The sequence below is a fragment of the Eubalaena glacialis genome, chromosome 14, assembly GCF_028564815.1.
Source record: "Eubalaena glacialis isolate mEubGla1 chromosome 14, mEubGla1.1.hap2.+ XY, whole genome shotgun sequence".
In the NCBI taxonomy this organism is placed as follows: domain Eukaryota; kingdom Metazoa; phylum Chordata; class Mammalia; order Artiodactyla; family Balaenidae; genus Eubalaena; species Eubalaena glacialis.
Genome location: NC_083729.1, coordinates 26,347,884 through 26,373,676, shown reverse-complemented (window position 1 = coordinate 26,373,676; position 25,793 = coordinate 26,347,884). Strand labels below are relative to the sequence as shown.

Below are 25,793 nucleotides of genomic sequence, written 5' to 3'. Positions count from 1 at the left end.
CCACAAAAGGTCATGCTTCTAATGACTAGCAGAGCAAATACTAAAGTGAATTGGGGAAAAAACCCTACAAAAAACCCCTTAAACCTAAAAACGAACCTGTATCAATTTGTAAAAAAATGTTTTCCCAAACTTCTATCTCTTCAATGAAAAAAAAATGATAGTGAGAACCACACCAAGTATCCTGAAGTACGTTTTGGAATGTTATGATCATAAAACTCTAGAGGAGTTTTGGGAAAAACAAAATGCAACGTAATTCTCCAAACCATTTTAAAGTTAACAATTTCTAACACTGAGTATAAAAATCATAACATTCATAACCAAACTACAAAACCAAAATATCTGAGGAAAGCTTGACCTTCAGTAACTTTTACTTTGCCTTTAAAAAAAAAAAAAGGAGCGGAAAAAACACTACTTTATACAGCGGCATGTTTCCTGACACCTAGGCTCTACCACTAACTAGTTGTATAATTGTGGGCAATGCAGATAATGCATGTTTTCTCATATGTAAAATAAAGAAGCTGGAATCAGTGATTTCAGGAATCTTCACATTCCAAATTCATGCAATCTTTATGTGTAATAATCACTTGATAACATGCCTCTGCCCCCATCAAAACTCTGGCCCAATCTAATTACAAGTAGTTTGTTCCTTCTCATTTTTTTCCTTGTCTGGTTTATTTTATGATGCTCTACAAAATTCAAGTCTATTCAGTATGAGAGTACTGACTAAATGTATCCAACAGAACTTAAGCTCCAAGAAAGGCAGAGACTCGGACAGGGTAACTACTTAAAATCCCTAGAACCTAGAACAGCACCTAGACCTAGCACATAGATAAGCACATAGCTAAGAAATAAAAGATAACTTTGCAAGATAATCTTGAATAACGTCCATTGGAAAGATGCTATGAACACTAAATGTATTTTATGTGAAAAGAAATATAATGAAGGAAAGATATTTTTTAAAGCAGTACAATATAACAAAAGCTAAACTGATATAAAAGAAATCTGTGGTTAGACTAAAAATGTTTATAAGCTCTGATATATCTTTTTTTTCTGAATTAACAAAAGCAATATTTTTTTTCATTTCAGTTTTGAGATATAATTGACATACAGGACTGCATAAGTTTAAAGTGCGCAGCATAATGATTTGACTTAAGACATCATGAAACGATGACCACAGTGAGTTTAGAGAACATCCATCGTCTCATATAGATACAAAATAAAAGAAAAAATTTTTTTCTTTATGATGAGAAGTCTCAAGATTTACTTTCTCAACAACTTTCACATATAACATACAGAAGTGTTAATTATATTTATCATGTTGTACATTACACCCCTAGTACTTACTTGTCTTGTAACTGGAAGTTTTTGCCCTCTGGCTACCTTCATCCAATTCCCCCAACCCCTGCCTCTGGTAATCACGAATCTGATCTCTTTTTCTATGAGTTTGTTTTTGAAGTAAAATTCACCTACAACGCTATGTTAGTTCCTGGTGTACAACACAGTGATTTGATATTTCTATACATTTCAAAATGCTCACCACAATAAGACTAGTTACCATCTGTCATCATAAAGATATTGCGTTATTATTGACTATACGCCCCACACAGTACATTTTATACTGGTGATTTATTTTGTACCTGGAAATGTGTACCTCTCAATTTCCCTCACCCTCCTTCCCCCACCCCCAACCCCCATCCCCCATTCTGGCAACCAGCTGTTTGTTCCCTGTATCTAGGACTCAATTTCAGTTTTGTTATGTTTCTTCATTTGCTTTGTTTTCTAGATTCCACATATAAGAGAACTCATATGGCATCTGTCTTTCTCTGTTTTATTTCACATATTGTAATACCCTTTAGGTCCATTGATGCCATCTTTTTGTTTTTTGTTAAATAAAATACTTAATAGTATAAAAGAATTAAGTTAGGTGACCTGTCAATCTTGATAATAGAGGTCATTTAACATAACACATTATTTAAAAAAATTTTTAAATTCCCCAATTTTTTAAATGCTTCCCTAACATTAAGGTAAATATTTGTTTAGAATGTTTCTCAAATTATATAAAATTAACACCAAAAATATATCTCTACATAAAAATCCAGTAAAATTCCAAGAGAAAACTTACTACCTGCTATAATTCAGTTTCAGCATAGCTATTATTATATGTAATTCAAAACATTTTATTACATTGATACATAAAAGGCCATCATTTAATGCTTTAGCAATGAAAATTTTACGTATTTAGGTGCACTTAAAATTTCCTTTACAAATAAGTTTACTGTATAATCTGGGCCTATCACTGGTTTTCAGAAGTCACATTACCTGTGGACTGTGTTGATTTGTTCCATGTGGACTGGTGCCAGAAAGAAATTTCACTAAAACATGAATCAGGTTTGGATCTGAAACCAGCAGATGGGCAGTACTCTCCTGAGTTCCAATGGCAGTACTGGAACCAGCTGTAAAACATTAAAAAAAAAAAAAAAAAAAAAAAGTCCTCAACAAAAGGACCCCGAAACAATGGAAATGCAGTATTTAAAACATTTTAGTTTCAAAGAAAACTCACATATTCCTGGGGGTTACTAAAAGGATCTGAATCTCTACTGCACTGACTGAGCCTCATTCTATATTTTCATCTGCCATAGATCTCCTGCCTCTCTCCTAATTTGGCTGTGAAAAATACCTAGTTTAATGTGCATCTTATTCAGTATACAGTCAAGTGGAAAAGAAATAACTAAATGCTTACTGCCCTTTTGGTGAGCCTATTCTTAGTAATTATTTCCCCCTTCCAGAAATAAAGATCTATTTTTCAGGTAAATTTTAACACAGCCTTCGAAGATAAACTGAAGCAAAACCTATTCATTTTTGCATGTCAGCTACATAAAGGTTGTATACTGTTAACTGATACACAGACAATGCACAAGTTTTCTGAAGTGAATAAAATATCCTTGAGTCAAATCTATCTTCAGTATCACATAGGGATGTTTTCAATCCCATATTTGGAAAATATTATATTCCAAATGAAAAAATGAAGTAGCATTTTGAGTCTCAGCAAAGATTTTAATTAATACCTTTATCAATGTGACGCTGCTTTCTAGTCAATGAAATTAAGCCCAAAGAGAATGGGGATGAAATCCACCCACCTGCTGTCATAACCTACAGATGGAATGAAGATTTCAACTCACAAATGGCTACTCCTTGCTCTCTAATATGAACTTTGATACCTACTTCCCAACAACCTCAAGAATGTCAGATAAAATCTAGACCTAAATGTAAAAAGTAAAACCAGTAAGCATTACAGAAGATAATGTATGAGAGTATCTTTGTGACTTTGAGATACAGAAAGCCACAGAAAGCACTAAAAGTTCCTTTCTTAAAAGGTTCAGAAATTAATTTTACTATCTTAAATGGGAAATAAAGGAGTGGGGTGAAGAAAGTAGGAAACTAATAGGACTTTAGAATCTGAGAGGAAGCGATAAGGTTCAGTGAATATAGGTTTTAGATGTGAAAAGCATAAACCGAGGAACCTAGTCATATATGTTCATGAATATTATAATTAATAAATCATTTTTAACTGCTAACTTACTTTAAAAAGAATAAATAACCAACACAAGACATAGACTAACATTTAATATTTGACTTTGTACTCTAAAAGTAATCAATTTTTAAAAACTAGTAAAAGTTTTTAGAAGGTAAAAATATAATTTGATCTTGTAACTGTAGATAGATGAGAGTATATAATCAAAGTAAAGAAGCACAAAGGGCAGGATACATTAAGAACAACAACAAAAAGAACAAATTCAGAAGAGACATATTCAAATAAAGAATTTAATCATTTGCACAACTATATCACTTCTTGAAAAAATCTTTTTTAAGAATCTGATAGCAAGAATAATAAAGTATATGTCAGAGATTTAAAGGAATAAATATTTGGACTTACGATTAAGCTGCATGTTTGTCATGAGTGTTAGACTATGAAGCACAAGGCACCATGTCCGGAGCAAAGTATTGGGATACCACGCTAACACTGTGAGAAAGCTAGTTATTGATGCTATGTGGAAAAGAGAAAGGGGAAATTTTAACTCAGAAAAAGCAAATGTTTACTAAGAATTAAAACAAAAAGAATAAATTTTAAAACATGACATTATTTTTTTAAATCAATTCACTACCTAGTGTCCTCTAAACATATAAATAAGAGTTCCCCATTAAACATAACTAAGCATTAGAGAGTCAATAACATTTTATGTCTAAGGTTAAAGCTCATCCCACGACAAATAAAATAACATGTCATCACTATACATTTGTTGTCCTTTCCAAACTACAGGCATTTCTACTGTAACACAATTTGTGCTTTACTAATAAAAATCCTCACATTCTGCAAAACGAAAAATTGAAAATAATAGGGCATATTGGAAAGACAGGGATGGGGCTGACCATTCAAAACCAATGTAACTTCACAAAAAAAGTACAAACTAAAACAATAACTAAGTCACCTGCAAGGCCTAAATAAGAAGCACATGTGGCAGGTGGAGGAGCCAAAAAAGTTATTAAAAATAAACAAACATAATACAGTGCCCAGTTTTTGCCCTTAAAACTCTGTGTATAATGGCTGATTCCAGATCTCAGGCAGGAAATATAGTTTGAAACACCTATGATATTAAAATCTAACAAAGATATAGTTGTGTATTTCACAAAAAACAAAACCAAAAGAATCTAATGAAGCATCATCTTACTGACCACAAACAGCATAATTTCAGCATCAATAAACGTAATGATTGTAACAGAAATGTAAGAAATATTTTAAAATCATGAACTTATACAGATATTTACTAAGGAAACTAAGTGGTCATGATTATAGACTACTTGTGAACCAATTAATTTTTAAATTTAATTTTAAAATACAGAAAATTTCCAGCATTTTTCCTGGCTCTATATAAAAACTGTACCTCCAAAGGGTGACATGATAGCACATGAAAGGAAGTTTCTCTTTATGGAAGTATTTCAGTTAATAAATTAAAAAGGAATAACAAAATTAGACTATCTTCATTTCAAAAATTCCTGTGAATTGCTAATAATTCTAGGCATTAATCATTAGTGTCTATTAACAACATAAAAAAAGACAACCTATGAAACTGCCTTAAAAAAAAAAAAAACTCGAATCAGATTAAGCTCCATGTCTGATTACCAATTTATAGAAAGTAGAGAGGACATCACAGAGATACAATCACTAAAAATCGGGACCTAGGGAATCTTGAAAGACAAACAACCAAACTTTACAAGGGGATTAAAAAAAAAAGACAGATTAGAGGAATTAAGAAACATAATTAATTAAAATTTGTAGACTCTATATGGAATCTATTTCAAATATACAAAAAAAATTCTGTAATAGTTTAGACAATTGGAAATTTGAATACTGACAAAATACCTGATGATAGTAAGAAATAATTACTTTTTTTACCCTTCTATTCACTCTTGTTTATGCTTAATGTTTCTCACAATAACAAAGTTTTAAGAAGTGATGGGGGCTTCCCCGGTGGCGCAGTGGTTGAGAATCTGCCTGCCAATGCAGGGGACACGGCTTCGAGCCCTGGTCTGGGAAGATCCCACATGCCGCGGAGCAACTAGGCCCGTGCGCCACAACTGCTGAGCCTGCGCGTCTGGAGCCTGTGCTCCACAACAAGAGAGGCCGCGATAGTGAGAGGCCCGCGCACCGCGATGAAGAGTGGCCCCCCACTTGCCGCAACTAGAGAAAGCCCTCGCACTGAAACGAAGACCCAACGCAGCCATAAATAAATAAATAATTAAAAAAAAAAGTGATGGGAGCAAAATGTATAATAATAATCATTAATACAGTGAAACAAAAGGAAACCTAATAATTAAAGTAGGGCTGGCTCTTGCTGAGAGAATGCAGATGTTAAGTAGGACCATAAGCCAGTGTGGCTGTCACTAAGGCTGACAGACAGGCCATGTGAAGCCCATGCATGATGCACATCTCTAGAGAGAAAGCATCAGGAATAAATGATTTTTACTTTTCTTTAAACAGATTCCTATAGCCCGAGCTGAAAGCTAGTTCTATTCCTGTTGAAGGATATTATTCAAGTCCCACTATTCCCACATTCCTGCATTTGCCAAGAAAAAAAATGAAAGAACACAATTTCTACAAAAAATTGACATCCTTCTCCAATTTACCAATTCCCCTAGAGGTATTTCACATTTTTAAAAAAGGCCAGTTGCAAAAGAACAGCCTATGAACAAGACAATACTTTAAGGAACTACAATGTAAAGATTAACAGAACATTGTAGATTTTATGTCTGTGTTATACACAGACATAATACAGACCAGAGGATAACAGTTTTCTGTTCTCTTTCCTGCAAATTATTAAGTAAGTATTTTAAATACGTTTTTTTCACTAAAACATTACAACCCTAATGACAAAGATTAGGTGTTAACCTAATCAATACCTTTTTAGATTGTTTATGCTATGTTAATAACTTTCCTTCTAATAAATCTTACCTTGATTTAATGAAATGACAGGTATTCGATTAGCATTATATAAAAAAATGTCTACTCCATTTTCTTTGTTTCCAGACGAACTAGAATTCAGACTCAATGTGAGCCACAACTGGAGAAGCGATTCCAACTGAAAAAGAATGTAAATTGACAGAAAATGTACCTATTATGAAATACCATTTAAGCAAAAATCTCATGTATGAATCCTTATGATTATGAGTAAATAATTTTTCTATTAAATAGTTCTTCTGGGGGTTTCCCTGGTGGTCCAGTGGTGAAGAATCCACCTTACAATGCAGGGGACGCGTGTTCGATCCCTGGTCAGGGAACTAAGATCCCACATGCCATGGGGCAACTAAGCCCACACGCCACAACTACTGAGCTTGCGTGCCTCAACTAGAGAGCCTGTGTGCCGCAAACTACAGAGCCCACATGTTCTGGAACCCGCTCGCCACAACTACAGAGCCCATGCGCCCTGGAGCCTGCGTGCCATAACTAGAGAGAGAAAACCCATATGCCACAACTAGAGAGAAGCCCGTGCGCTGCAATGAAGAGCCCGCACGCCACAACGAAACACCCTGCATGCCTCAACGAACATCCTGCATGCCACAACTAAGACCCAACGCAGCCAAAAATAAATAAAATAAATAAATAAATAATAAAAATAAATGTTAAAAAAAAATACTTCTTCTGGTTACTTCAATTCAGTTCACAAGCAAACACATCTTAAAATTCTAGATCAAATGAAATTTAACTGAATTAAAATTTATAATTTACCTAATATAAATGTTTTACTAAATTAAAAGACGTGATTCATGTCTTTAAATACAGGTGTGTGTATAATATGTAGTTGGAACAAAAGCAGTAAAGCTTAAAATCATAAAAGTTATAAATAACCTGTCACTGAGGAGCTGGGGTAATCAAAGTATCTCCAACATTTTTTCATCTGAGTATGACAAAGAAATCATCCCTGTCTGGTTGAGACTGATCTGCCCGTTTATTTTCATCTTTTCTAGGCTGGCAATAATGTATAAAAATACACCATTTCTCCTGAAGTCATACCTGAACATGATGGACTTGAAGCATGGAAAAAAGTTTGTTGAAACAAACATTTAACATTGGGACAGATGATAACTGTATAATGAGCTGGCTGGATTGGTTCGCTGCTTGTAAACCCCCTAGAAGTGAATCATCTGTTCCAGTGGGAGACTGTGATACTGAAAATTAAACACAATTATGATTTTAAACACAAAGTATCAGGAGAAATGTTAACTAGCTATTAATATGTACAGGTAAGTGAAAATATATTTTTTTAAAAATTAAAATTGCATTATTTAAAATGGTTCAGCATTATATTATTTGAAAACTTGTTTTTACAACATTACTTGAAAGTTCAAAAGATAATCCCCACAAAGAGAAGCTCCCAAATTCACAGGACTTGTCCACCAAGGGAAAAGAACCTTACTCTCTAGAAATTTTTATTTTCAATTTTTTCCTAATTAATAAGAGGGAGGAGAAAAGGGAAAGAAAAAAGAACCCTGCCTATTTCTTGAGAAGGTAGTTTTAGAATAACCTAGACTCTAATCCATTGATTCTCAACCTTGATAGCACATTAAAATTGCCTGGGAAGTGTTCAAAAATTCTGATGCCAGGATACACACACCAAGCTAACTAACTGAGTATATATTCATGGGGAGCAGAGAAATAAAGGGATGTTAAGAGAGTTTTTCATATATTTAGAAAGTTTTATATTAAAAGGAGAACACAGTTCCGCGCAGGAAAATAATCAAAAGATAGAATATATCGAGAAGCAGAACTAGACGAATCTTCTCTTTTTCTCCTTTTTTCTATACTTCCTAAGGCAAGAAATATAGAATGCAAACCAAAAGAATTCAATTTAACACAGGAAGATCTAAAAATCCAAATTTCTCTATTGAAATGGGTTGTGAACTTTACTTCATAGGAGGACATGATGTGCTTCCTAAGTTCTAACTAGTATCTCTACACCTTTACTCACCACCATTACCCACCATGTTTTTATTTTTCTTGGCCTAAGAAAAATAAAAATATCACCATTGCCTCAGCACAGCTCCTATCTTAAGATAGACAGGCTGCTATCTAACTACACTCACCTGACAAAAGGGGATCTACCCAAGCCTAGAACAACATCAACAGTCAGCAAACCATGTCCTAACGGCCAAATCTGACAGGCCACCAGATTCTGCAACACGGTTTAATAGCCGTGCCTGTTCATTTAGGTATATATTGTCTACAGCTGCTTTCCTGCTACAAAGTCAGAGTAGAGCTGCAACACACCCTGTACAGCCCCAGAAAGCCTAAAATATTTACTATCCAGTCATTTATTATAAAAAGTTTTTCTTCTTTTGCTGTAGATAATTAGGTAGTAAATCCTCTCAATTCTGTAGTTCAATCAGGCCCATTTGGCTGTCTTCATTATCTAAGTCGTCCATCTTGGTCTTCAAGGAAGATAAAGATGTTACTATTAAGAAACCCACTTTATCATAAATTTGGATATAATGCAAGGAGCTCCCAGGCAGCTAGCTATGCAGGCTCCCCCAGGAATTTCATTAACCGTACTCCACCACAATAACAAAAACATGACTCAGGTTTTTGGACTGAACTTATGAATACTACATGGAGGTATTTTGTTCCCCCTCTGCTCTCCTGATTCATTAATCCTTTGTCTTATTTCTCAACTTCCTACTAACTTAGCAAGGGAGAATTTAAAAATCCATCCTTACTGAGTGCACCTGAAAATAATCAGGAAATGAACTGTTCACGGTAATACTCTAAGAATGGTGACTTTTACTCACAGGTAGGAGATGTATTTGTTAATGCCTGTAAAATGGAATCTGCTTCCAGGGTTGACATCATTTTCAACATAAGTTCTGCTTGTTGTTCAAGTCCAACTTCTAGGCGAGCATCTAGGGCTACAGAAAGCAATTAAAAGAAAAAACAAAACCTATTTGATAATTATTATTCACGTCCAACTTCCTACAATAAAATGTTGACATCTGAACCCAAAACAGGGTGAGGAGTGTATCTTCATGTCAGAACAACCTGGCATGGGGTATCAGAGTTACAGCAGGTAACCACATCTGTGCAAAGGAGGCTAGAGATGGGAGAGTAGATATATAAAGAGAGGTAGATCAAGTAAGTGAAGTAATGATAATGAAAGCAAATAAATTAAGAATAATGAGAATCAGGTACCTCACTATCAGAGAAAAGAGAAATATGGAAAAAGAAAAAACTAATATGAAGCTTATGGAGTAGATTACTGTTAGATTAACTGATATATCAATGTGGACTCATGGCATTCTAGACGGATAGACAGACAAATATAGAAATAAATATAAACACAAATGTGTGTACACATTCCCTAGATTTGTCCATCAAGAGAGTGTGGAATAGCCAAAAATTAACAGTTAAGTATATCTAGTACTCAAATCTTGAATTCTTAATCACATTTCTCCACTAAAAGGTTTTGAAATATCATTTTCGTTCATGAAGTGGCTAATTCCCAGTCGGGGGAAGGGAAAGTAAATGATGAGCCTGGGGCATTTTGTTATGTCAGAAAACAGGGAAGTGTTCAAAGAAAGATGAAGACATTTCAAAAAGACAGAGACCAGATTAAAGGAGATACCATGGTCAAATCAGGGACATTTTGAACATCAAAATAAATAATGACAACACTGCGAATGTACTTAATGCCACAGAACTGTACACTTAAAAATGGCTAAAATGGAAAATTTTATCTCTTGAATTTACCTCAATAAAAACAAAAAAATAATGATAACAAATTATAACCCACTGAATAAAATAGGAAACCACTGGTCTACTCAAAACTAAGTGAATAAACTAATAACTTTTTTAAAAAAGAATAGATTCCAAGTATTATTCTGCCACTCCAACCCATCAAAATTTTTTTACAAAAGGGAAAAGAATAACTTTTCACTGGAAAATATTGGCAGACATCTCCTTTATCAAGTAATTAAACTTAAAACCACCAGCAGTGGTCCAAATTAAAATCATGAGACACCTAATAGGATGCAGTAAGAAAACCTGAGCAGTACACTTTCTTGATATTTCTGCCAAAAACACATGACCACATCTAATTGTGAGGAAATAGCATACAAACCCAAATTGAGGGACATTCTACTGAACAACTGGCCTATAATCATCAAAAGCACCAAGGTCATGAAAGTTACCTCTGACAAACAAAGTGTGGCAGACTGGATAAGACTGAAGAGATATGATAATTACGGTTGATGCTTGAACAACACAGTTTGAGCCGCATGAGTCCACTTATACATGGACCTTTTTCAATAAATATGTACTGCACCATCCATAGTTGGTTGAAGGCATGGATGCAAAACCTTGGAGATGGAGGGCCAACTGTAAAGTTATACACAGACTTTCAACTGTGTGGGAGTGGTCCCCCCACCCCCACCTTATTCAAGGGTCAACTATAAAAGCAACGCACAATGTTGTACTGGATCATTTTGCATAAAGGGCATTATTTAGACACAACTGCTGAAACCTGAATGGGGTCTTAAAGTTACTATTGTTAATTTCCTGATTTTGATGGAATGTGCTTCCTGATGTGTTTATGTAGAAGAAATGTTCTGCTTTGTAAAACAAACAAAATAAAACAAAAAAACATCAGATTACCAACTTACTCCCAAATGGGTCAGGATAACAAATGTTCTCTGTACTACACTTGCAACTTTTCAGTAAATGTATGATTGTTTCAAAATTTAAGAAAAGATTTTATTTTAAAAAAAAGTTATATACTCTATGTGACTAGAAGAGTGCAAAAATAATACTCAACGTGATTTCATTCTGTTTACAAATAAAATATAAATTTATTATTAACAATAACAATAAAAGGAAGCACAATTAATTAAAACCACCAGCAAACCCACACAACTCACAAATATATTTTGCAAAGTGTTATTCTGAGAAACAAAAAATGGACCATAAATAGAAGCTCTTCTAAACTGACTGACACACAGCTCTGAGTGACAGTCACTCTCACGGCACCCCTGCAATAATAAACCCTCTCAGCAAACACTCAGGATCAAATTCTCAGGAGACAAAGAATACATAAATTGAGGACTTGTTTTAAGAATAGCTTATGCCTTAATATATGAACACACACTTACCCTGAGACACTGAAACACTAACTGTCTGTGATCCATTCTTCTCTGTATTTGCTGGTGGCTTTGCTACAGGAATTCCAAGACCTCCTATGTATGGGTTGTAATTGTAGGTGCCATAATCAGCACCCCAATAGTCATACCATGTACTGCTTATTGGCTTAAAAGAATAGGAAAAAACTGTGGTTTATTTTTGCCTCTTCACAAAGAGTGACATATTATTTACATTACCTAAAGTCAAACAGGGCTACAAAATAAACATTCTCCTTACCCTTTAAATTTCTAAAACATAATCTCAATGATTAAAGGAATGGTTCATAATATTCTCTCCATTTTTATCCCAAAATCTAAAAAGACCTTATTTGTTAGACTCTGAGAGGTAATTAGCATCTTTAATAAAATCTCTTACACACAAAATGAACCAAAATAAAGTATTAGGGAGGTATCTCCTTTAGAAAAAGTAGCAGCTAACAAAGAAGTAGATTCTGCAATGAACTCAACTTGGATAAGCTTAAATGCTGCTTGAAATGTCAATAGTCCATAACCATACCTCCCATGCTTATTAGTGGTTCTTATTATCATATAAGATAATGTTAGTGGCTATATTAATAAAATGATGTAAGTTCTCCGTATACTATTCCACTAGTTCTATAAAAAATCTACTGTAGTACCTAGAGGAATTTAATTTTGAGTAAGCTAAATAATGGGTTACATTAGGTGTATACTTTCCTCTTTTAAGTAATTAATAAACCAGAAGTATAAGATCAAAGGTTTTAATTGCAAAGAATACTCTACTATATCGTACCTTAAAAACTTTGGCTGCAAGAGGATCCTTTTCCAAATCAATATCTAAAGGATCAATGTCAACTTCCATTAGATCCTGAAGTAGCTCAAGATCAATTTCTTTATCTTTTTCCAAAGAGGAAAGAGGAGGTGCACCTTCAAATAATTGAAAGTGATTTTTTTTGGTGGAGTATATAACATAAAATTTAACCAATATATTGCTTTTAATTACAGAAAAAGTTAATTTACTTATACATAATATATATGTTTCTACTGATACAAAAATCTCTAAATTTTTATACCTGACAATTAAGCGTAAGTATGCAAATATATCACCCTATAACACACAATTAAAAACACCAGTGCAATAATATGTGACTTCCTAGGGGAAAAGACCGTATGATTAGTCCTTGTTGAATCAAGTTACATAAACTTTGTTGTTAAAAATAATCATTAACCATTTCTAGAATGAACAGTGTTATTCATTTTATTGCCTCCAATATGTAATTCATTATATTACATCCAGTAGTTAAGGAAATAATACTAGGTATTAAAGTGAAAAGCAAAGATTTCAGTTTTAAGACTGCTATTCACCTTATTTTTCTATCATGAATTGGAAATGATTTTGCTCTCAGATGACTCCAAATTTTTAACTAGTCTTTTATGCCTTACAACTCTTATCTTCCTTCCCTTCCCACCCTCTATTATTCAACATATATTTATAGAATGCCAAGAAAATACTAGCCTGTATTAGGGTCTGAGTATATAAAGATTAATAAAACAAATGTCCACCCTCCAACAAATTAACAGAGGTTCAGAGGTGAGAGTACACTACAGAAATTAAACCAACTACCACATGGTAGGTGCTATCAGAGACAATCTAGAATGTAGGCAGCGCTGTAGGCAGCACCGACGGCAGTCTCCAGCATTGCTGGTGGTAATGGAAAAAGCTTCTTGGAGGAGGGCATGCTTTATGGGAATCTTAGATAAGAAGTTCATCATGCAAACTAGAGAAGAAAGTCTACTCCAGATAAAGGGACTATCAGACAGAAAGGATAAAATCATGAGAGAATCTAAGATTAAGGAATGAAACAGATGAAATGACCACAGCATTGCAAAACAGTCTTCAAAACTAGGGAGTACACCACAAAGGATTGGACATGCTAAGATACACATTATAGTTTTTGAAAAGGCAGAAAACAAAGAAAGAAAAAAGAAAAAGAGAACAAGAGCCTTGCTATCTTTACCACTGTGTATCTTTAACTGTTTTCTAGGTTGTAATTCTTTCAACATAGCCAAATAAGACCGTATCAAGATAACATGGACCCTGTGAAAGGATACCATTTTATTTTAATATGCATTCAGAGAATCAAAGCAAAACATACTTATCAGGAAAATAACTGATATGGTTACTAAGGCCAAAGACCTAATATAAAACTTAATTTTATACTTCATTAACATTCTTAATTTTGAAACATGTTTCATTTTTTAAAAAAAGAGCTACGGATATTTTAAGTAAAAAATTTAAAGAATGTACCTGTTATATCATGTGTCAAAGGTTCATCTATAGTTTCCAGCAACTGAGCTGAAGACTGCTGCAGGGAGTCATCAGAGTCACCAGCTGTTGCACCTACATCATCACTCACTGTTCCTTCCTCCATGGCTTCTGCAGCTACTGGAGCCAGCAATTCTCCTGTAGGTAAGAAGAGCATCCTAACTGCTTTAGTAATTAGTAAACAGACATCCAAAACATAGTTTTTTGTCCTGTATTGAGAATAGCATGTGTACTTTACCAACCACAAAAGATTCTGAGGCAAGTGAGTCCACACGTACCCAAGGAAATGCTAGGGCTCACTGCATTACCTTCAAATGCTAACTAATAGCAAACACAAAATGTGCAATATGAACAAGGAGTTATTATAATCACTTTACACACATTAACTCACTTATTCATCAAAATAACTTCATAAGAAAGATACTTTTATTATCCTTATTTTACAGATGAAAAAACTGAGGAGCAGGGAGTACCTTCCTCAAGTGCACATAAAGAATTAGGAAGCAGCCCACTGCTGGTATTAATAAGGAAGCGGACTAGCTCCAATATCCCTGTACTCTGTAACCTAACTCCTCCATAAAAACTTGCATTTATCACAAGTGTCAACATAATTAAACGCAAAAGTAATTCTAAATGGTTGCTACTGCTATAACATGAAAGAGACACTTTATACTTTTCAGGAGCTCACAGTTTCCTTTAAAGATTAGTCAAGCAGCGACAAGATAATTTTGACATACCTTATTAAAAATAAATCCTAACAAACCTGCTAAAATATCCTGTAGCATACAAGTTAAGGAATATTGAGCCCAAGCACCACCCCAAGATATATCTCCTCTATTGAAGTCAGTTCCAACCAAAAGTAATAGCAGTCTTTCCAGTTGGGGTTCATTCACAATCTCACACAGATGTATAGTTGGCCTCGTAGCATTCGCAATGCGTGCAAGAACCTGTAATACATTTTATAAAATCATTCACTTAAATAGCAATGAAATATGTTTTCTCCAAAAACAAAGCGTTGAAGTAACTGCTTTCAATGAGATATGCTTTTGATGTCAAAATAATTATTTGACGTAAATGCAAAAGAAATGTAATTTCATGGATCAAATATTAAAATCCAGGTAAAAACCTGAGTTGAATAGTTTAAAATAATTTCTATAAGCAATGAATATGCTACAGAAAAGCTTTCAGGGCATTAATACACCCTTCATTGCTATAATCTGACACTCGTTTGTAGATTTCCTATCCTAATAAATAGACAAAAGGTAGGCTGTAGATAGACATACCCACATTACTTACATTTCAAATCTACAATAATCTAGTTTTAACTAGATTAAAAATATACATTAGGTCTCCTAAGATATAAGTGCCAAAATATTTTTAAAACCTTTCAAGGCACATTAAAAAAAAACCTAAACTGCATAAAAGGAAAACCAGTGAAAGCACTTTTATTTCTCTTAAAAATCAATTAAAAACTGCATTTTTTTCTTATTTCTTTTTCTTACTAAGTCTGTAATTATAAATTATGCCTATTCGTTTACTTACCTTACAAACAAATAATAAGAGATCTGCATGGCATGTAAAATCCATGGAGAGGAGAAAAAGGACAAGTTTCTGGACTACTGAAATACAACGTTCATGGGCCAGGGTAAATGGAAGTGGTTCTATCTCTGGGCTTTCCTTTGTTGTTGTAACTTCTGTGTCTAAATTAGAACGAGACCACTCTGCTGTCCGACGTAATCGAATTAAATCCTTAAAGTGCTGTACACAGAAATTTATAATATTTAAACCACTGTTTATTGAATGAAAATTCTTTGAACGAAAATTCTTTCAGTACAAGTTTATTTGTGAAATGAAAATATTCACTCAGAAAACTTACAACTTCTAAAGAACAAAATTTTTAGGCAAACAATAAGCTTCAAAAAGTAAGATTATTAAAAACTATACTGACCAATATACCTTGTGTCCTATTTTAAACTAAGGTATCAGATACATAACAGAATTTCAGAAAGGTGAAATTCTATAGAAAGGCTACATCAGGTCAAATCTCACGTCTTAAATAAATATTACCAAAACATCCTAAATATAATCATAAAAGGTGAATGGTAAAGAAACCTATATATACTAAGTACAGAGTATTAATTCATTTCAAACTCTGATGGAGTAACTGTAATTTCATATTTATAGAAACACAGTATGTAAACTTGGTTGCTACATATAAATGTTATCCCCCAAATTTAAAAAAATGTCATTATTTTTAAAAATTTTATTTATAAATCGTTGAACTTAATTTTCACTTAGAAAGGACACATTAGGAAAATCATACATTTCCTAAGTCCTTTTATCTTCAATTTACTGGAACACAATCCACTTTAAAGGAAATACACTAGAAAAATACTTTAAGCCCACATTAATCATATATTTACTTGAGTTAAAAGCTACCTTTCCTGAAAAAGGTACATAGAATAGATTTTTCTGTTGATAAGCAGAATAACATAAAGTTTCCCGATCATTACTAAAAATACTTAACTATTCAAGTAACTTAAAATACTAAAAGGGAGAGTGACTTCTCTAAGATAATTACATTAAAAAGTAAAGATCATACCTTTGAGGTAGCCTGCTTTAATTTTGCTTGCTCTACCAGAAGTTTATATGATGATCCTTTGTTACTTTGTATTTTTTCTTTTTCCATCTGTTCCACCAAAGCCTTCTGTTTTGCTTTCAGTAAGTTAAGTTGCTTAAAAAAAAAAAAGTTAATCTTATAGCTAACAATGTTAAAAACAACAAAGTAAATTATTGTACTCCTCAGAATCCATACATCAAACTAATGGAATAAGTAATTCTCTGAAAAATCTAGTTTAAACTATGTTGCTGATTTTTTTAAAATCACTTCCAAATAAAAGATCTCCCCCTGTTGTAATTAAGAAGTAATCAATTTCTTACCCATGGGAGAAGGGAAATAACTGGAATACTTTTTTATGTAAGCCACTAATGAGACTGACTGATGGAGTATTTTTTAAACAGAGGAAAGGAATTATTTTTAAATACATGGGGAAAATACTTCTATTGTACAATATTCTTAGCTTGGCTTTTATGGGAATCTCCTTCAAAAGTAGAACATTTTGGGCTTCCCTGGTGGCGCAGTGGTTAAGAATCCGCCTGCCAATGCAGGGCACACGGGTTCGAGCCCTGGTCCAGGAAGATCCCACATGCCGTGGAGCAACTAAGCCCGTGCGCCACAACTACTGAGCCTGCGCTCTAGAGCCCAGGAGCCACAACTATTGAGCCCGCGTGCCACAACTACTGAAGCCCATGTGCCTAGAGCCCGAGCTCTGCAACAAGAGAAGCCACCACAATGAGAAGTCCGCGCACCGCAACGAAGAGTAGCCCCCGCTCGCCTCAACTAGAGAAAGCTGCGCGCAGCAACGAAGACCCAGTGCAGCCAAAAATAAATAAATAAATTTATTTAAAAAAAAAAAAAAAAAAGTAGAACATTTTTTGGTATGTCTATGTTTTTTATTAATTAAAAAGTTTATTGCAGTAACTGTAAATTCACATGCAGTTGTAAAAAAATAATTCAGAGATCTCTTGTACACGTTACCCAATTTGTTGGTTCAGGTATCCACCACTACAGTTAATACTGTACACCATCACCATCACCACAACGTTTCCTCATGTTGTCCTTTTATGCTGCCCACCCTCCTCCCTCCTATCCTATCTGCCCCATCCCTACCCCTGACAACCACTAGTAGGTTGAAATGAACAAATAGACCAACAAGGAGAAAAAAATTTCTGCCTAGAAAGACCCTGAAAATCTGCTGAATGACAAAACCACGTTGCCATATATCCATTATGCAGAACATTACTCTAAACAGAAAGTCACTAGAACATTATAGCCATAATTATAAATGCACAATTTAGTTAAGAACTTAATCTACCTTTTCAAGGAATATTTCCTAAATTTCTACTGTTGCTACATATTTTTATTATCAGCAAGAAAAAGAACTAACATTATATTATAAAGAAATATCCATTTGGCTGTCATCTCCATATATTAAGAAAAATGTATCATAAATTAAAACCAGCATGCACATGTATTAAATAATCAATACATGGTATGTGACTGTGAGAAGAACAAATCAGTATTTTCAGAAAATTGTTCCAAAAGTTCTACAATTAACATATACAACAACTGAAATCAAGAAAAAATATAATCTTTATTTTGAAACAACCATAATCTTAATCAATAATTTATATTGCTGTACAAAGATATTTTTTCCCTAACTATCTGAGAATAAGTTGGCAACCTGATGACCAGTCACCCCTGAATACTTTAATGTGTATTTCCTAGAAACAAGACCCTTCTCCCACAACCATAATACAACCACTAAAATCAAAGACGTAACATCCATGCACTACTAACAACCAACTATTCCTCAGACCCCACTTTTAAGTTTTGCTAACTGTCCCCAAAATGTCCTTTATAATAAAGCATAAAATAGTAAAATACTGCTAAGAAAAATCCACTGGATCATTCTCTAGGTTTGTTTTCCATCTTCATATCCTAAAGTAAATACAGCAAACATAATCATTAAGTGCTCGATAAATTTTAGCTGAATTTGAAGTTTTAGCTGATTATTAGTACCACCTAAAATTAGTTAGGAGTCTCAAATGGAAAAAGGAGTTGAGGGAAAAGCTTCACATCATTTTTCTTGCAAAAGGCCAATAGTTGCTCATAGTTGAAAAACTCAGTAGTAAAAATAAATAATTTATTGCTGAGTTCATGTTTTTTAAAAAGCCCAAAAGCTTTCACACACTTTCAGATCTTAAAGGCTTTCTTATAAAATCTCATTTCATCTTAAATCAATTATACAAATATTTTTAGATGACACACTAGGCTCTGTACTGGGTATCAAATATATAGTATATATTCCTGTATATACTGTAAGACAAGGAGGAAGACACATTTTAAAATATAATTAAAATAAAGAACTGGCTCATAAGAATCTGACATCAGCTATAAACTCAGGTTAATAAAATAAAAGAATCCCAACAAAAAAGTACGATAAATATAATGAAAGGAAAAATATGGGGTACATGGGAAACATATTTTATGGGATACTAACTGAGAAACCAGGGAAAACATCTTTGAGGAAGTGAATGTGAACTAACGTCTGAAAAGTAAGTTAGATTATCCAAGCAAAACAGTAAATTCAGTAGTTGGTGGGAAGGAGGGGAGGGATGGGGGATAAGCACATACTAAAATCCTGGATGAAAAAACTGGTGTGGGTGGTCCAGGAACCCACATTCAATATGGCTAGTCCAAAATTCAAACCTGGAAGTTAGATGGGCAGATGATAGATATACTAAAGCCATGTTAAGGAGTTTGACCGTCATCCAAAGGTCAACTGGAAGCCACTAATAATTTAGAGAAGGAGTGATATAATTAGGTTTGTATCTAAAAGAACTCTGTAGGGGCAGCATGAAAAATGGATTGGATTTTAAAAGAACAAAGGCAGATAGGCCTTCCGACTAGGCAAATGATGGCTGCACTTAGAATGGTAGTAACAGATATGAGAAGAGGTAGACAGCTTTTTTTGTTTTTTTTTGTTTTTTGATGTGTACCATTTTTAAAGTCTTTATTGAATTTGTTACAGTATTGCTTCTATTTTTTTATGTTTTGGTTTTTTGGCCGTGAGGCATGTGGGATCTTAGCTCCCAGGGATTAAACCCACACCCCCTGCATTGGAAGGCGAAGTCTTAACCACTGGACCGCCAGAGAAGTCCCTACAGTTTAAAGGACATTACCAAAAATCTGTAAACTACATATTGTTGCCATCTTACAAATAAGGAAACTCAGACTCAAAAGTGTCAAATAATTTCCCTAAATTAAGTAGTTCATTAAATATCATACCTAAGGTCTGATGGCAAGTCTATCTCATGCAATGTCTCAAACATTAAAACAAACCAAACAAACAAGCAAACAAAATACTGAAAATTACCTGTTTATGATGAACTAGCTGCTTTCTTATTTTTCTGGAATATAATCTATCAAGGCTACTGCTGCCTTTGGAAGACCTATTTATGTGCTGGGTGTGCAGATTATTATTAATAAAACTCCACTGGTTACCTACAGAGCAAGGAAAAGTTGTATTAATAATTCTGTTAAATGTGATTTTAAAGTACTATTCACACCCAGAAACATAAAATGATAAATGTGTCAATAACGACAAAGCAATTTTTTTAAAAATTAAGGAAACCATCATAAAGAAATTGCTAAGAACATTTGACCTTAGAAAAGTTAACCTAGATCCTAAATGACTTTAAGACCACAGTTCTCTCTGCCTCCAATTCTTTCATTAACAGCCAACTTTCTCCACAACTGTTCAAAATTGATCTCTGTACAACACAACTTTGATAATGTTGCTCAACTGTAACAACAACAAAATGCTCACTGTTGCCAATTTCGAACTCATATGCTTTTTGTGCAGGGACCCAAAAAAAGGGATACTCAATAATCTGATTTAATGACTGCAAAAATAAAGTTGGATAGTTCAAACACCATGCTGTGTAGCTCTACTTATTCTCATGTTGGAATGTGTCCAGATGACTCCTTGTCACTCTGCTCAGTTCAGGCTTAATCCTACACGTTAACCATCCTCAATGATTTTTTCATGTCTGCTTAACCTAATGACATCTTTTTCTGTTCTCTATTATCCTTTTGTCAAGTCAATTCAAATTCTTCAAGCCCTAAAAAAATGTCTTCTAATGTATTTCCATAATACATGAATACTGTAAATAAAAACTAAGTCCTCCCATACCATCTGTTACATTCCAACTTTACAGGTAGGTGTATTTAATTGTCTCTTAATTCTACATCCTATAACTGAGATATATAGCATTTGTTAAAAAAATTCCCTGTACATGAAAAGAATTCCCCACCTTATTTTCAAACATAATGTGTACCATAAACAACTGATTTATTGGGCTGGCCAAAAAGTTCATTCAGGTTTTTCTGTAACATCTTATACCTATAAAACATCTCAAGTGATCTTTTTTTAATATTATAATCCTAAAAATGTATAAAATTCTACGTTTTACGGCATTTACTATCTGTATTTACATATTAGATGTAGCTATTTCATAAAGTCTTGTTAGCTTGGAGAGGAGAAGAAAACAATTTGTCTTGCAGTTTGATTGTCTTTCATTTAAAAAATTTTCTGTGCTTTAAGCTTATGGAGAAAGATTACAACTCGCAAAAATCTGAGAATTTCTATATCTAAGCATAAAAGTCATTTGTAGTTAATTAGTAGAAACATTTTATAATAGTAAATGGAATGATATACTAAACTAAATACAATAACTCTTCACAGATTTTCTTTTTATAAACTTCACCTATATGTATGTTATTCCTGGTAAAGTTAATTAATATTTTACATAAATTACATACAGCTGGAATCTCCAGGCCAATGCCAGTTCTGGAAAAACTGGGTAGTCACTCAAAATCCCCACCAACAGATTATTATAAACTTCTGATACCTGTCATAAACCTCTCCCTGTCTTTACCATTCAAAGGTTTCTTTGCAGCTGCTGCTTCGTCTTCTACAGTTGCCACATAATCCAGTAACCTGGACACTAGCATAACAACCCAACTGATCATGGGAATATCTAGTACTCCTGTATAGAAATGTGAGGAGAAAAAATAATCAGGTGACTCTAAGAATCCTAATGAAGTCTGATAAAATAATTATAAAATTAACACATTTTATAAATCCAAAGCACACCATATAATTATGAACACTAATATTTATTTATAGTAAGCCTCAAAACTGAAACCTATGGTCAAAAATGAAGTAACACATCAAATCAAATGGAAGACTTGACAAATGCTTCTTGGTACAAAAATAGATTCATAAGTGTAGCTTGAATCTAACAGGTAATAACTTATAAACTAGAAAACAAGGTATAAGAAGCTATTCTTAGACTTACAGGTGACTGAAATTTAAAAAGTCTCTCAAGTTATAATTCATAAAGTTTTAAACTATGTTCTAAAGTTTTTATTCCAATAACAATTTTCTTGCTCAAACGAAGCTCACTATCCATGATCAGAACAGCAATGCTGCCTTAAAGCTTAAACTTAAACACAAGAGTTTGATTTTAACTATGATAGTATAAAAACAACATACCCACAACAATTCCCAAGTTCAAAATTCACATAAAGAAAAGGTAACATATTTTAAAAAAGCAGTAACCATATGGCAGTCAATCACACGAAGGCTGGTCATTCTAAAAAGTCTACATCATAAAAATATTAAAGTGTGCAGCAAAATGAATAGTAAAATAAATATTTCAGACTAGTCATTTTATAAAAGCAGTATTTACAGGAATCTTACATTTTTACTAAAGATCACTAATTTAAATAATACCTTCTGTCCTCCTATGCATGGGTAACTGCGGCTGAAGAGGTGACAGTAAATTATCCAACAGATTAAGTAAGCTTTCTAATACTCCACTATTACTAAGTGATCTCTGACCAATGCAGGAAAGTAACATGAAGACCCTAAAAAAAAAAAAAAAACAAATAAAATAGCTAATATGAATCAATTTAAGTGTTCATCTTAAAAATAATTCACTTTGTAATCTAAGAGAGTAATGACAGAATATCTGGTTATTAGTAAGATTTATATCTGGAAGTATAATGTTAAAATTAGCTCTTTTTCAGCTACTGCTTATATTTTCTAATTTTATCTGCAAGGAATCAAGTAGAGAGAACTGTATCACAGACTCAAAAATATACATTTGACACATAAAGTAACGTGACCTGATAGGAAATATTTGTAAACAGAGATCTATAAACTCCACAGATTCAGTTAGGAAACTAAAGAATATAGTCCAGTTACATCATGTAGAATCTTCTTCAATATGCCCTTCACTGGGCATTCCTCAAACTGTGAAAAGACATGATTCATTTCATTTCTCCACACTCAGTATCCACATACACAAGATTTCCAAATCTGAACATTGCGGGAAGCATAAATCACTAATAACAAATTACTCCAATATTTTCTGACCTACCTATCCTGTGGAAAGATGAGAAGCTGCTCTGAATTGTACAGTTCCTGAAGAACGTTAGAAAGAAACTGGCCCCACCATCTTTCACCACCACAGAGTTGAACGAGTAGAAGACCAGTATGTAACCGTATCTTTGGGGTTCCACTGATGCACAGGTGTTTAAAAAGCTCTTCACAGGCCTGGGCATGGAATGTACTCTGCAAAACTGCAGGAACAGAGTGTCCTATTACAAGAAAGAAAACAGTAAAATTTCCTATTTAAGAGTATGCTGTAGTATCAAAATCAGCATTCCTAGATAGGCTTTCTTCATTAACAGCAAATTTTTGGTCTATTTATTTTCCTATTCATTTATTTACTCCTTATATGTAGAATTTTAACTGTCAAATACTTGGAGAAAAGAAGAATTAGCAATTATATCAATTATATTTCTTTTTTATGGAGTTGGGTGTATCAGATGGCTGTGTGTGTGCGTGTGCACATTACATCATATATAATGATCAAAAATAGCTCCTGGTTAGAAAATGACACTTCTGTATTAGATTAGCAATTTATTAACAGTTTTCACTGTTGCGCTTTCAAACATTATTTATTATTTTGCCAGTAACACAATGATGTGACACATCAATAGCAGAAACTCAAGAAAAAAATAATCAAAAATCTATTTAAGACATAGCCTCATCCACCAGAGGGCAGACAGCAGAAGCAAGAAGAACTACAATCCTGCAGCCTGTGGAACAAAAACCACATTCACAGAAACAGAGACAACATGAAAAGGCAGAGGGCTACATCCCAGATGAAGGAATATGATAACACCCCAGAAAAACAACTAAATGAAGTGGAGATAGGCAACCTTCCAGAAAAAGAATTCAGAATAATGATAGTGAAGATGATCCAGGACCTCGGAAAAAGAACGGAGGCAAAGATCGAGAAGATGCAAGAAACGTTTAACAAAGACCTAGAAGAATTAAAGAACAAACAAACAGAGATGAACAATACAATAAGTGAAATGAAAACTACACTAGAAGGAATCAACAGCAGAATAACTGAGGCAGAAGAACAGATAAGTGACCTGGAAGACAGAATGGTGGAATTCACTGCTGCAGAACAGAATAAAGAAAAAAGAATGAAAAGAAATGAAGACAGACTAAGAGACTTCTGGGACAACATTAAACGCAACAACATTCGCATTATAGGGGTCCCAGAAGGAGAAGAGAGAGAGAAAGGACCAGAGAAAATATTTGAAGAGATTATAGTTGAAAACTTCCCTAACATGGGAAAGGAAATAGCCACCCAAGTCCAGGAAGCGCAGCGAGTCCCATACAGGATAAACCCAAGGAGAAACACGCCGAGACACATAGTAATCAAATTGGCAAAACTTAAAGACAAAGAAAAATTATTGAGAGCAGCAAGGGAAAAATGACAAATAACATACAAGGGAACTCCCATAAGGTTAACAGCTGATTTCTCAGCAGAAACTCTACAAGCCAGAAGGGAGTGGCATGATATACTTAAAGTGATGAAAGGGAAGAACCTACAACCAAGATTACTCTACCCAGCAAGGATCTCATTCATATTCGATGGAGAAATCAAAAGCTTTACAGACAAGCAAAAGCTAAGAGAATTCAGCACCACCAAACCAGCTCTACAACAAATACTAAAGGAACTTCTCTAAGTGGGAAACACAAGAGAAGAAAAGGATCTACAAAAACAAACCCAAAACAATTAAGAAAATGGTCGTAGGAACATACATATCGATAATTACCTTAAACGTGAATGGATTAAATGCTCCAACCAAAAGACACAGGCTTGCTGAATGGATACCAAAACAAGACCCATCTATATGCTGTCTACAAGAGACCCACTTCAGACCTACGGACACATTCAGACTGAAAGTGAGGGGATGGAAAAAGATATTCCATGCAAATGGAAATCAAAAGAAAGCTGCAGTAGCAATACTCATTATCAGATAAAATAGACTTCAAAATAAAGAATGTTACAAGAGACAAGGAAGGACACTACATAATGATCAAGGGATCACTCCAAGAAGAAGATATAACAATTATAAATATATATGCACTCAACATAGGAGCACCTCAATACATAAGGCAACTGCTAACAGCTATAAAAGAGGAAATCGACAGTAACACAATAATAGTGGGGGACTTTAACACCTCACTTACACCAGTGGACAGATCATCCAAAATGAAAATAAATAAGGAAACAGAAGCTTTAAATAACACAATAGACCAGATAGATTTAATTGATATTTATAGGACATTCCATCCAAAAACAGCAGATTACACTTTCTTCTCAAGTGCACACGGAACATTCTCCAGGATAGATCACATCTTGGGTCACAAATCAAGCCTCGGTAAATTTAAGAAAATTGAAATCATATCAAGCATCTTTTCTGACCACAACACTATGAGATTACAAATGAATTACAAGGAGAAAAACATAAAAAACACAAACACATGGACGCTAAACAATACATTACTAAATAACCAAGAGATCACTGAAGAAATCAAAGAGGAAATCAAAAAATACCTAGAGACAAATGACAATTAAAACACGATGATCCAAAACCTATGGGATGCAGCAAAAGCAGTTCTAAGAGGGAAGCTTACAGCTGTACAAGCCTACCTGAAGAAACAAGAAAAATCTCAAATAAACAATCTAACCTTACACCTAAAGGAACTAG

General features: G+C 33.9%; 1 protein-coding gene across 1 annotated transcript in view; it reads right to left on the bottom strand.

Annotated features, from left to right (window-relative positions):
- BIRC6 (baculoviral IAP repeat containing 6) overlaps positions 1 to 25,793 on the bottom strand; it is a 242,855-nt gene that overhangs the window by 120,985 nt on the left and 96,077 nt on the right. The window contains 15 exon segments of the mRNA XM_061168520.1: positions 2,320 to 2,453; positions 3,935 to 4,045; positions 6,509 to 6,635; positions 7,568 to 7,722; positions 9,340 to 9,456; positions 11,692 to 11,845; positions 12,491 to 12,624; positions 14,006 to 14,161; positions 14,787 to 14,970; positions 15,566 to 15,781; positions 16,626 to 16,757; positions 20,023 to 20,150; positions 21,560 to 21,697; positions 22,447 to 22,580; positions 23,096 to 23,315. Of these exon segments, the coding sequence (XP_061024503.1) occupies positions 2,320 to 2,453; positions 3,935 to 4,045; positions 6,509 to 6,635; positions 7,568 to 7,722; positions 9,340 to 9,456; positions 11,692 to 11,845; positions 12,491 to 12,624; positions 14,006 to 14,161; positions 14,787 to 14,970; positions 15,566 to 15,781; positions 16,626 to 16,757; positions 20,023 to 20,150; positions 21,560 to 21,697; positions 22,447 to 22,580; positions 23,096 to 23,315 (2,240 nt within the window).